The sequence below is a fragment of the Sphaerodactylus townsendi genome, linkage group LG01 (genome assembly GCF_021028975.2).
Source record: "Sphaerodactylus townsendi isolate TG3544 linkage group LG01, MPM_Stown_v2.3, whole genome shotgun sequence".
Classification (NCBI taxonomy): Eukaryota; Metazoa; Chordata; class Lepidosauria; order Squamata; family Sphaerodactylidae; genus Sphaerodactylus; species Sphaerodactylus townsendi.
Window position 1 is genome coordinate 79,807,383 of NC_059425.1, and position 12,720 is coordinate 79,820,102.

At 41.1% G+C, this 12,720-nt stretch overlaps 1 protein-coding gene across 3 annotated transcripts in view; it reads left to right on the forward strand.

Annotated features, from left to right (window-relative positions):
- The window catches only part of SMYD3 (SET and MYND domain containing 3), a 463,587-nt gene extending 455,032 nt beyond the window's left edge, over positions 1-8,555 (forward strand). For all 3 annotated transcript variants that reach the window (XM_048484814.1, XM_048484825.1, XM_048484833.1), the window contains one exon: positions 8,167-8,555. In XM_048484814.1, the coding sequence (XP_048340771.1) occupies positions 8,167-8,286 (120 nt within the window). In that variant the 3' untranslated portion in view covers positions 8,287-8,555. The remainder of the gene's footprint in view (positions 1-8,166) is intronic.
- Positions 8,556-12,720: the final 4,165 nt, after the last annotated feature.

Genomic DNA, 12,720 nt, shown 5'->3' on the forward strand with positions numbered 1-12,720 from the left:
AAATAGCTATTAAGTTGGAGGAAGGAAAGACTCTTTCATTGCCTGGTTCTATTTCTCATCACCATTCTTGTGTATCTGTTATGTCTTGCATCTAGTTGAATGGGGAAAGGCAGAATAAAGAACAGAAAAAAAAACACACATCCCCTGTCTGTAGTCACAGGCAAGGCATATCCTTTCAGTAATGTTTATGGAACTGACATGAGTGGAGTTGCACTGAAATTAAAATTTCTGCATTGTTCCAAATTCCAGGGCTAAAATCTTGACATAAAAAACTGGAAAAAGTGAAAGAAATAAGGAACAGATCAGTTAGTGTCATTAAAGGATGGTATCTAAAATGTGGAGTTTGATAAAAGTCATGATCCAGTACTTATCTTGAAAACAAAATCTGATTTTCAACAGGTATTTCTGGGTCTGATGGGGTGAACCCTCCAGTTTAAAGTTCGGTCCTTGCATAGTGAATTCCAATAGGTTTTTAATTTGTGCTTCTTGTAGAAGTCATTGTGAATGGAAGGCAGCAGTAGCTGTATCACATTTATCATTGTAAACTTTGCAAGGGGAATTATAATGGCATCAAGTGCAAAATGTATTTTGGGACTACCAGAAGAAGAATGAATTTGTCACAATTCAGTCTTTTTGGCATACCTATTTGCAAACAGTTTTAGGACAACAATGAAGCAGATCTGAGTGGGGCAGACTGATATATTTGGTATCCAAATGTGGCAGGGGGAGGCTTAAAGCGACTCCTGGAGGTAGCGCAGGGCTGTGCCAGCAGATTTGTCCTTGCTAGGGAACTTACCCTGGCAAAAGGGAAGTACGCTGGTGGGCAGCTGCCACGGCCCTCCAAGATGCCTGAACATAGAGCTGTGTGCTGCATCAGCACTCCTGCAGTGCTGCTGGCATAGTGGAGGTGTTCTGGAGGCATGTCCAAAGGAGCCAATGTTAGTCAACTTCCTCCCCAGCATTGCCTCTGGTTACGCCATGCTCCAGGGCTCCGACTTATGCCACTCAAGTCCATGTAGCCTAATGGAGAGCTTTCTGGTGTGTGTGCGGTGGTGGTGGTGGTGGTTATTGTTTGCCTCCCTGTGCCACTGAAAAGCCCTTTGGAAGTGGCATGGTGGTGTGGCAATAGCACTGTACCCACTTACCCTCTGTTTATTTAAAATTCTAATCCACTCTATTCCAAGATGCGGTTAGCATCACTGAAACAATGTTCCATTAAACATATTGCAATAAAAATCCTCCTGTATAGTGTTGAAATACCAGACTGAGCTAAAATTCTGCCAACATGCTGCCTTATTCAGAGCATGCCATCAATTTTTTAAATATTCACAAAGGGCAAAGTACATGTCACATATTTGCCAATGTATGCAATAAATTACCAGGACAAGCAAAGCCTTCTGATGACTACCTTGTGTTCTTTACCAGCTGAATGCTTTTGATCTTAAAACTGTTATCTCCAGTTTCAGAATGACCACTTACTGTGATCCATTTAGGATTGTAAAATTCAATTAAACCAGAACAATAGAAAAGATAATAATTAGAACTCTGGATTACTGTTTGACTTTTATGTACGTATTCCATGGTAGAAGACTTGTGGAAGAATTGCTCCTGATTTACTTCATGTTAGGAGCTTCCAACAATTAGGAAATGAAAATTTGTATATTTTGTACTGTGGAATTGTTATATAACTGCCCAGTGTATGAGGTATTTTTATACGAAATGAGGACTAATTTGTATATTCTTAAAAATATAATCAGCCTTTGCATTATATATTGGGGCTGTTTTTACATTGCATATTTTGATTCCTTATGTTGAATCACAGTACATATTATACAGCAGGTAGCATTTTGGTTCTTGTGCACAAGTCACATTCAACGTTTCCAGAACGTTTTCAATCCCACCCCCCTTTACCACAATGTTTGTCTGCACTCACCGCTTCCAAATGTTTCATGACTGCTGTGAGGGATTTAAAAATCTTTTTGCTTCTTTGTTGAAACAATGCTTCACTGATTTACTGTTTCACTGCTGTGTAGCTACGTTTAATTGAGGCTTCATAGACACACACAAAATAGCAAAACACACGCATGCACATGCACATGCACACAAAGCCACAAAATGATGAAATGAGCTATGAGGGGGAAAATACTGAAATCAAGGATGTGAAAAAATGGCGCTGTGGGGGAAGTTGGCCAATGGAACAGAGCCATGGAAAATGGCAATGGAAAAGATAAGACATTATAAATATGACCACACACCAAGGGAAGACAGCTTGGAAACATTTCAGAAAAAATAATAATTTTAAAAGGGTTTTCCAAAAATCTGCAGAAAAAGCTGCTTGGAAATGTTTTAGAACTGAGGGAAAAAAACAGTGCAGAAACTCCACAAAGGAAACATTTTATTTCCATCCTGAAAATGTTTTGAATGGTGTGTGCAGAAAAGGCCCTAGTCTCTTTTTCTGCGGTCATGTTCCCAAGTCTATGTCAGACCTATGAATCCACTCCATGGCCAGCCCTAGATTTCTTGAATCAGAAGCCTTTATTGAATTGGACGACAAGTGCCTGGCTTTGTGAAAGCCAGTTCTGATCCAACATTCAAAACCCCCACAGTATAACCACTCTGAATCCAACCCCCAACCTGCCCCTCCCCACGTAAAAAAGTGGGAAAAGAGTGGGAAAGTGAAAGTAATCCCCAAGGCCAGACAGGAAATAGGAAGCCATCTGGCTGAGACCAGAGATGCCTCTGTTATCTAAGTACCAAGGGAAAGGAAAATAGGAAAATAACAGTCTGCCGTGATGCTATTGCGATACTTGGGACTATTCTTTAAGCATATAGTGGAATTCACATCATGATAAAACTCTAAGTCAGTCATTTTCCCCTGGATGTAGGTTTGAATGTTTGTGATTATACATATTTATATCCAACATTCCTTTAGAAGCAAATAGGTCACAGGCAGCACTATGCTGCTAGTAGATCATAATAACACCAAACAGCTCCTTCCTCAAATTTCTTGTAAGTAAAGAATTGTTTAGGTAGAATAAAAAGCACTCTGTGCTTTGGGATCCAGTTCCTATAGCTTACAGTCTCTGCCAACAGACCTCATTCCAACCACAAGCCTTGCAGATTGAAGTGTTCCTCCAGAGTATGACAGAGGTTGCAAAATAAGCTGAATTAGCATGCAGCTGACTCCAGGTTTAGCACTCAGTCAGCTGGCTTACCACTTATCAGCTGACCCCAAGGTCAAAACTCCTTCCGCAGGGAGGGATCACTACCTGCAGCTGAGTGGAATGAGCTCTGCTGAGCTCAGCTGCTACTCCCCCCCCCGCCCCACACACACACTGCTGCCTTTGGAACTGGATTGTCTGCATGTCCTGGACTTCATTGCCAACTCGTGGCCTATCCGACCTTCAGTTGCTTCTCGTCGAACTTGCCCTCGATTACACCTGTGGACTCATTGAGCTGACAACAAACTTCCATCAGATCATGACCACTTGAGACCTGAACTTTACAGGTCCTCTTTGGTATTCCTCAAATTCATCTACTAATGGAATAAGCCCCAGGAGACCACTGTACCCCAGTTTGACAGTATATTCCAATCACCAGGGTTTCTTAATCAGTTTTTGATTTGATTTGAATTTTAATTTATATACTGCCCTCCCTCGGAATGCTCAGGACGGTGTACAACATAATAAATAAACAACATATCAACACAATAAGACTAGGCATAATAACAACATCATTTACAATAAACTTTAACAATAGTCCAACATCAGCTTAATAAATACTTAATATTTCTATCTCAGGTTAACAAACTTGTAACATAATCAGCATAACAACATAATAACATTTTGTAACAGCATAACATAGTACATTGCATAATATAATAATAGCATAACATCAAGTAACACAACATCCTAGCACCTACAATAAGCATTAATCCATAATGCATAAGATCATAAATCGTTACAAACTGAACAAAGCTTCATAATTTAGTTAACCTGATAGCAAACATAAAAATAGATGGCGACTTTCCATAAATTCTATAATCCAGGAAGATCAAAAACTACAAAAGCCCTGTCTACACTACCAAAAAAACCAATTTCGTGTATATATGTTAAACCCAATTTATGAGCAACCTAATTCTTATTGTCACTGCAAGGAGACCAAACAACTAAACTATAAGCTAAACTAAACCAAAACTCCTTGACATCCCACAAAAAAGCCCAATAAAGCCCCAGAATTAGCTACAACCCGCATACATCTAATCAACTTAGTTACCTGAAAGGCAATGCCCAACAACTGTTGCAGTCAGTAGTTCCAATGTTCTTGCAGGAGGCTGCTGCTGCTGTCGGTGTAGGGGGCTGCCGCCGCTGCCATATTCTTGTTGGAAACACCCTGCTGCCGAGCGGGAGACTTTCGAGTGTTTTCTGGGTAGGAGATGCTTGGACGTTTCTTTGAGCAAAGGAACTCTCAAATGTTTTCTGAGTGGGGGACTCTTGGATGTTTTCTGATGTTTTCTGGGGGGCCCTGCCACTGCCTCCTGTCACCACTGCATACCACACCCTGTCAGGAGGGCCCTGCACATTGTAAGGGGGTCCCTGCCACCAACCCCCATCACTATCCAGGCACCCCCTGAGACAGAATGGGGGTTGTCCTCGGCACATTCAGGGGCGTCTCTACCCAACTTAACTCCGCTGAACCTCGTACAGAAATCCCAGCTGCGGCTGCGATCGAATGCTGTTGACGCTGTTTGGGGGTCTCTGCCACTGACCCCCACCTCTTGCAAATTCAAGGGTATCTGCCACCAACCCCTTCTCAGTCTCGCAAATCCGGGAAACTCTCTCGGAAGCCCCTGGCCCAGAATCATATCACTCAGGTCGCCAACCGCTGCTGAAGCGAGAGCTGACCACCGCCACCCTCCATACAGCTTGAGTTGGTCTATTGCCATCTAATTTAATTCACTGTTTCTTGGCATCCTCTGTTGGGTGGGTTGGTCTCATTTGTTATTGTAGAATCACTAGTATTGGAGGCTTTGAACTAGTGTGATGCCATATTTATATCAGAAATCCTAAATAACAAATTAGATTCCCATATTCTATTCCTGTTGCTGCACACACATAAATGAGACCTGCACCCATTTCATATTTTTTCTCCTGCTGCTTTAAAATGACAAAAGAGATGTGGTATAGTCCATCATGGGCTATACCACATCAAATTGGAGGTGGGGTGGGGGGAGTTTGTATTAGATGGTTCTTCAGTGCAAAAGAAGGGAACATAGAGAAGTAGTGAGACAGACCTACAAGGACTACACCATATAACATCGGTAGATTCTAAGTAAATCTAAGTATACAAGAATAAATTACTTATCTAATGAAAAATCAGTGTCTTACATTATCTTAAATTACATTATCTGATGAAAAATCAGTGAAAAATCAGAAAGCCAGCATGGTGTAGTGCAGGGGTCAGCAACCTTTACTGCCCAAAGAGCCATTTGGACCCGTTTTCCATGGCCCTGAAGATCTACCGAGCCGGAGAGGCGGCTTCACACAGAGCCACCTCCAGTTCGGCCCCTCCACTTACCTTTCCTTCCAGCACTGGGAGGTGGAGGCGCCGGGCAGGGAAACCCCCTCTGCCAGATGGGGCAGAGGGGGGATGGCGTCTGCGGCCTGCCCAGTCCCACCGCCTCTCGCGCTGCTGGAGGCAGCGGTGCCAGGCAGGGAAACCCCCTTTGCCTGACGGAGCAGGCAGCCACCTGCTCTGTTGGGCAGAGGAGGGATGGCGGCTGCAGGAATGGCAGAGGGGGGATGGTGGCTGCTCTGGAGGGACACGCCCACACTACCCTCCAACCTCCAGGGGTTGGAGGGCAGCATGGACGTGTCCCTCCAGCCCTCCAGAGCAGCACTGGAAGGAGATTTGAGTGGAGGGGACACTCCTTCCAGTGGCGCCCTCACTCACGGAGCTGCCTCCGGTTTGCCCCCTCCACTCACCTTTCTTTCCGGCGCTGCTCTGGAGGGACACGCCCATGCTACCTCCTCCAGGCCACGCAGAGCCGCAGTATAAGGTTGAAAGAGCCGCATGCGGCTCCGGAGCCGCGGGTTGCAGACCCCTGTGGTTAAGAGCAGGTGCATTCTAATGTGGAGAACCAGGTTTGATTCCCCACTCTGCCACTTGAGCTGTGGAAGCTTATCTGGTGAACAACATTACCTTGTGCACTCCCAACACATGCCAGCTGTGTGACCTTGGGCTAGTCACAGTTCTTCAGAGCTCCCTCAGCCCCACCTACCTCACAGAGTGTTTGTTTTGAGGGGGGAAGGGAAAGGAGTTTGTAAGCCCCTTTGAGTCTTCTTACAGGAGAGAAAGGGGGGATATAAATCCAACTCTTCTTCTTCTTGTATCATGGCGTCTGGTTCTCCACTGATTCATCACAAATGAGAAAAGCACAACACGTTATGAAGCCCTTCTGCTCCAGAATGGTTCCTCAACCTTTGCAGCTGTGTTTCATTTGAACAGATTCTTCCCAGCTTGCATGTGGATTATTAACTGAATGTGCGATTAAAGTAAAATTAGTGTGACTTTCTAGGCATTTGTCCTTTGCCATCTCTAACAAGCATTCATTTTAATCAAGAGATAAAGGAGAAACAGAAATGATTTCCCTGCTATTCTCCCCTTCCCTTTGTAGGCTGGTAGCATGATGAAGTTTGCTTCCTTTCATCGTGACTGAGTTGTGCAGTATCACATTTGCATACCATTACATGTCTTTCTGATGTTAGGCACACAATGCAAATCAGACTCAATGGAATGTGTTGAACTTCTCTGTGTGTTCAGAGACACATGCATACCATTCATCTACTCAGGGTTTGTTTTGAAAGTTTCTGAGGAAGAAACTATGGCTGCAATCCTAAGAACACGTTCTTGGAAATAAGCCCCTCTGAATAAAATGGGATTTACTTCCAAGCTGACCTGCTTAGGATTGCTCACTGTATGGCTTGGGATATCATGCCTTGTTTGTGTGTCCAAAGTATTTTCTCATAACAACCTTATTTTGGGCTCTAAGAATTCAACAATCAATGTTGTGGAAATCTACGCTTAACTGTCATCTCATGGAGGAAAACTGGAATTGTTTCTGTGTTATGGCTTCTACAGACCACCGCTGTAATATTTAGGTTGGCACATTACTGCACAGGTGGGTTCTACTTAACCCATAGACAAGGCCAAACCAGCTATCAAGCTAAATGCCTGAAAGAGGCTGTTGTGTGCTTGGTTCTCCTTGCCCCCTTGATAGATGGAGCAAGGATCATTTGAGGTTTTATGTAGATGTTTTTTAATTGTGTTACTTGTAATTAGGATTTGTAAGCCATCTTGAACCATGAGGAAAGGTGGGGTGTAAATATTTTAATTAATAAATTCAAAATGTTCTGTATTTCTCCACTCACACTCCATATGATTGTTTATAATTGGCACCAGGGAGATGGATTTGATATTATTACATGGGAAGTTTTGCTAACTATTACGTAGGAGGGCAGAGAAGTAGACATACTGTAGGCTGTTTTCAGCATAGCTGTATATTTAGCACAATGTTTTGACTGGCCCCCAATTACCACTCTTACGAGTAGATTTTTCCAGTGTTTTTGGGTTGCCTTTTGTTTTCCAACTTCTTTCCACTCAAAGCACCATAATCTCTTGCACATTTTTTTCATACAATAGTGTACTTGGGGCTTCTAATACAAAGAATTTGTTACAAACTTTTATGCTGCAAACTCTGCCAAGTTGGTAAACTATAAACCATAACATAATAAACTTCGTTAACAACAATGAAATAGCATTAAGATGAAAAATGATCAAATTTAAACCGAAGCAGCAGAAGAAAGCCACAGCCAGGTTATTCCGCATGAAGAACAATCATCAAATTAAAATGCTTTCTTTAAAAACCATGTTTTCTTCTCTGGTTGCAAACAAACCATTAGTATAGTGGAGCCAAAATATGCGCTACAGAGGAATTCCTTCTCTTGCCCATATAGTTCTCATGTCTAGCAAGGATAGGGATGCAAGTGAAGGTTAAACTGATATGAGACTTTCTAAAGTTATACAGGAAAAAAGCATAAAAGGGTGAAAGGACTTACCAGCTAAGACTGGAGCACAGATTGCTTATCTTTCTCCTCTTTATTGCAGGCTTATGACATTATGAAAGTGACCCATGGGGCAGAGCACAGCTTAGTGCAAAACTTGATGATGCTTAAAGAAGACTGTGAGGCTGGCAAAACAGCGAAGAGTGGCTTTCAAATTGGATAAACTCTGCTCTGCAAGAGAGAGGCCAAGGGAAGATACTGAAGGAAGCTGATCTACTTCTAGACAATGGCAGTAAAATCTCCATGTGGGGGATGTTCTATTTGCTGTATACTCTCTGCTTTATTGTTCTGTTAGTTTTCCAACTGAAGTTTCTCTCCAGTGGCCAATTCTAGCTGCAATTCACTGTCTGAAAAGTGATATGTTAACAAAGAAACCTCGGCAATTCTTGGTAAAACCTCATCTAACTATTAAAAACATTTGTGAGAATGATATTCTTCATGAATCCTCATTTTTGAGATACTCTCTCTGTACTTTGATGGAAAGTACTGAATGGGCATAGAGTGCCTTTGAACATTGGAGAATCTGTCTGTACTTCATTCTCCAACCAATGAGATATTTTCTTTAATGTTTCTTTCCCTCCAATATTTTGTTGATGCCAAGTAGGGACAGTGTTCTTAATATAATCTCACTTTATATTATTTATTACCTTATTCTTCCTTGCATGTGTATTATTAATATGCTGATCATGAAATTTGCATATTAAAGTTGAATCATCTTCTGCAGGTGTAAACTGACGCAGGTTGCATGAGTTACACAAATTTAATAATATTTCACATTTCAGCATGCAGAGCACTTCACTCACATTGTTTTGTTAATTTCCCCATATGAACCTGATTTCTGCAGTCAAAAATATCCATCCATGCTTATTAAAGACTGTCCCTGAGGTTGGCAAGTGCTCTCTCCCCAGGCTCTGGGGAGAGCAGCAGCTGGGCTCCAGGAATCCTGGGGGAGGGGAGGGGTGTGCTCCTGGGGACATGGGTATCCCCAGGTCCCTAGACTGGTAAGCCTCTGGGCCACACCTGGATTACTGTGTTCAGTTATGGGCACCACAATTCAAGAAGGAAATTGACAAGCTGCAACAGGTCCAGAGGAGGGTGACCAAAATGGTAAAAGGTCTGGAATCCATGCCCTATGAGGAGAGACTTTATGTTCAGTTTGGCAAAGAGAAGATTGAGGGGTTACATGATAGCCATGTTTATATATTTGAAGCAGTGTCATGTTGAAGTGGAAACAAGCTTGTTTTCTTCTGCTCTAGAGACCAGAACAAGGAGCAGGAAAAGAGATTCCATCTAAACATTAGCAGGAACTTCCTGACAGGGCTGTTCGACAGTGGAATACACTTTCTCAGAGTGTAGTGAAGTCTCCTTCTTTGGAGGTTTTTGAAAAGAGGCCATCTTTCAGGGGTCTTTTGATTGACCCAACCCTCCAGTGCTCCCCACGCCCTGACAAGTGGCCACAGCTATGAGACTCCAGAACCGCACGGCGTGAGAGAGAAGGCACCAGAAAAAGATCAAGTAGTCAGGGCCACACTGGCCTGGCCTCAGTAGTCCCCCAGCTTCAGAGCTGCAATGCGGAAACCAGGCCCACTCCCCTGGAGCTCCCCCCCCACTCTTACAAGTAGCTGCGGCTATGAGGCTCAACAGGCCTCTCAAACCACATGGCAACTCAAAGCCAAGGAGCAACTGATCAGCTCCTCAGCAGCCACGTAAGAGGCAGGGGCCATGCTGGTGCCACCTTTTGAAGGCACACCACACCCCTCCCATGTCACGTGACATGCCCCGTCACGTGACTTAGGCCCGGCCTCGCACTCACTCAGTGTGCTGGGCTTGAGTTCACTCACCCCTCCTCCAGCTGCAACGACAGCCCCGGGTAATTCCTGGACTGTGTTTTTCCTGCCTCCATGTCATGACCCTGGTATTCCTTGGAAGTCTCCCATCTAAATACTTGCTAATGTCAATCCTGCCTAGCTTCTGAGATATCATCAGATCAGACTAGTCTGAGATATCCAGGTTAGGGCAAACATTACATATAGATAGTCACTAACAAGAAGCTGAAATGAGTATTTTCTTGCCCCACAAACGCTTTCATAGCAGGAAGACAGGAAATCTTCAGATGTACCATCAATTTAATATGAATCCATGAAAAAGGAAAATGAAGTGAGCAAGTCCAAATGGCCAAAAACCTACAAAAATAGTGGTTCAGACAGACAACCCCCATTTTGATAATGCATCAGAGACTGGCTGGAACCATATAAATGCATATGTATGCCATATGACAAAGAAATTAAGATGCAAAAAATTAGTTGGAAAAAATAACTCCAAAACCATCATAAAAACAAATAAAATATAAATTATTAATATTTCATCCAGTCTATGATGTAAGCAAACAGTTCTATATATTTGTCAAACAAATGCCTTTTATACAAAGGGCTCAGGGCGGCTTACAATGGCATAAACCCTAAAATCATATATAAAATTATACACTGCCCTGCTCTGCATGGATTCTCATGTTTTGTTCAAAGTGTGCGCAGCTCTACGTGTGAGTTAAAATCTACATTTCTAGTCCCTGGTTTATTTGTAAAGTAAACATGTGTTGACTCTTTTTTTCAAACATTTGTGTGTGTTCGCTATAATGTATAAACAAGTCCAAAAATGTGAATATGGACAAGACAGAAATATTAGGAGTGAATATAGAAAAGAAACAATTTAATAAAGAAATATTAAAGAAGAAAATCAAATATTTAGGAATTGTAATTTCTACCAGAAAAGATAGGATGTATAAGTATAACTATGAAAATAGATGGAAAAGAATTCAAAATCAAATAAAAAGATGGGAAGCAAAAACCCTATCTATAACGGGGAAGATAAAAGCAGTAAAGATGTGTATATTGCCTAAAATCTCATACTTATTTAGAACACTACCAATGGAAATCGCTAAAAAACAATTTGAAGAATGGGATAGGAAAATAAAAGCATGGGTATTTAATAAAAAAAATGCGAGAGTGATGAATAAAATAGTATATATGCCAAATGATCTCTTAGGCTGGGGAATACCGAAAACCCAGGAATATTATGAAGCATTCCAGATAAAAAGTTTATTAGATATCAATGAAGATAATATCTCAAAATGGCTGAAATTTGAAAATGAAGTAAATAAGGGAATAGGTAACCATGGTATTTATATAAATGATTATAAAAATGTTATAAATAAAGTAATAGGTCCAAGAAAAGTAAATATGGATATTTGGGAAAAATGGAGAAGTAAATGGATGCCTGGCATTCTGGATAGGGCCCCAGTGGGGAGCGTGACTGGAATAGAAGGAGAAAAACTTATAAGAAAATTGAAAGAAGAAGGGATACATAAAGTATCAGATTTGGTTCATGAAGGAGAAATTATACCATTACAGAACTTAATAGAATTGGGGGGGGGAGAGAGAATTGGCTGGCAATAAGAGGACTATGGGAAAAGTTAAGGAAATATAGAATAATAGGTGAATGTATAATGAATCAATGGTTAAGACTACATGAAACAATGAAAGGGAAGATTATAGGAGCAGTATACAAATATATAGTAGAGGATAAAGAATTCATGATAAAAACGTTGATACAAAAATGGGAAAAAGATGATTTCATAGATGAAGAAAAAATAGAAAGAATAATGGATAGTATGAAGAAGATAAAGATTGAAAAATATGTGGAATTAGAAAGAAAGGTTATACTAAAATGGTACAGAACCCCAACACAGCTAGCCTATATGATTAAAGGATTAAGCCCAAAGTGTTGGCATTGTGGAGAAAAAGAAGCATATTATATACATATGTGGATAGAATGCAAAAAAGTGAAAAAGTTTTGGGAGAACATTTTAAAATATATAGAACTACTGGTAAAAGTAAAAATTGATGTAAATAAAGAATTGTTAATTGTGGGGATAATAGATGAGCATTTAGAAGTGGAATAGGAAGGTTGGAACCAATGTATAAAATAATGATTAGAGCAGCACACACAGTGTTGGCGTTGGGCTGGAAAGATAAAAAAATGGACAGTTTCAAGATGGTTGGAATATATATGGGAACAAATACAGCTAGAGATATTTGAAAGACTGGCAAAAATATTTTATGGAAAGAAAAAAATAGAAGATATTAAGAAGATATGGACAGTGTATAAAGAATGGATTGAAGAAGCCGGATTTAACGAAGAGCCATGGAATAAGAGAATAAGAAGAATGAACCTCCTGCTGCTTGCATGAAAAAATTAATAAAGCGAAGGGGGGGAGGGGGGTGAAAATGGAAAAATGTATAGATGAAAGAAAATATTAAATGTAACAAATGTATGAATACTCTATACAATAAAAAATTATCAAAAAAAAACAAGTCCAAAAATATTAGCCATAACATACCTACTAACATTAGTTGGGATCAGGAAATGTCCTCAAATTCTCCTCAAAGAAATTACATTTGGCCTAACTAGGGGTGTGCATTCAGCAAAGCCAACCCTGCCCCCCCCCAGCTAAAAAACTCCGCTTCAACTGTAGTTGGCTTTTTAAAGGGCCATTTCTGCATCACCAGCTACAACTTTTAAAAGAAAAAAATTGAGCTTC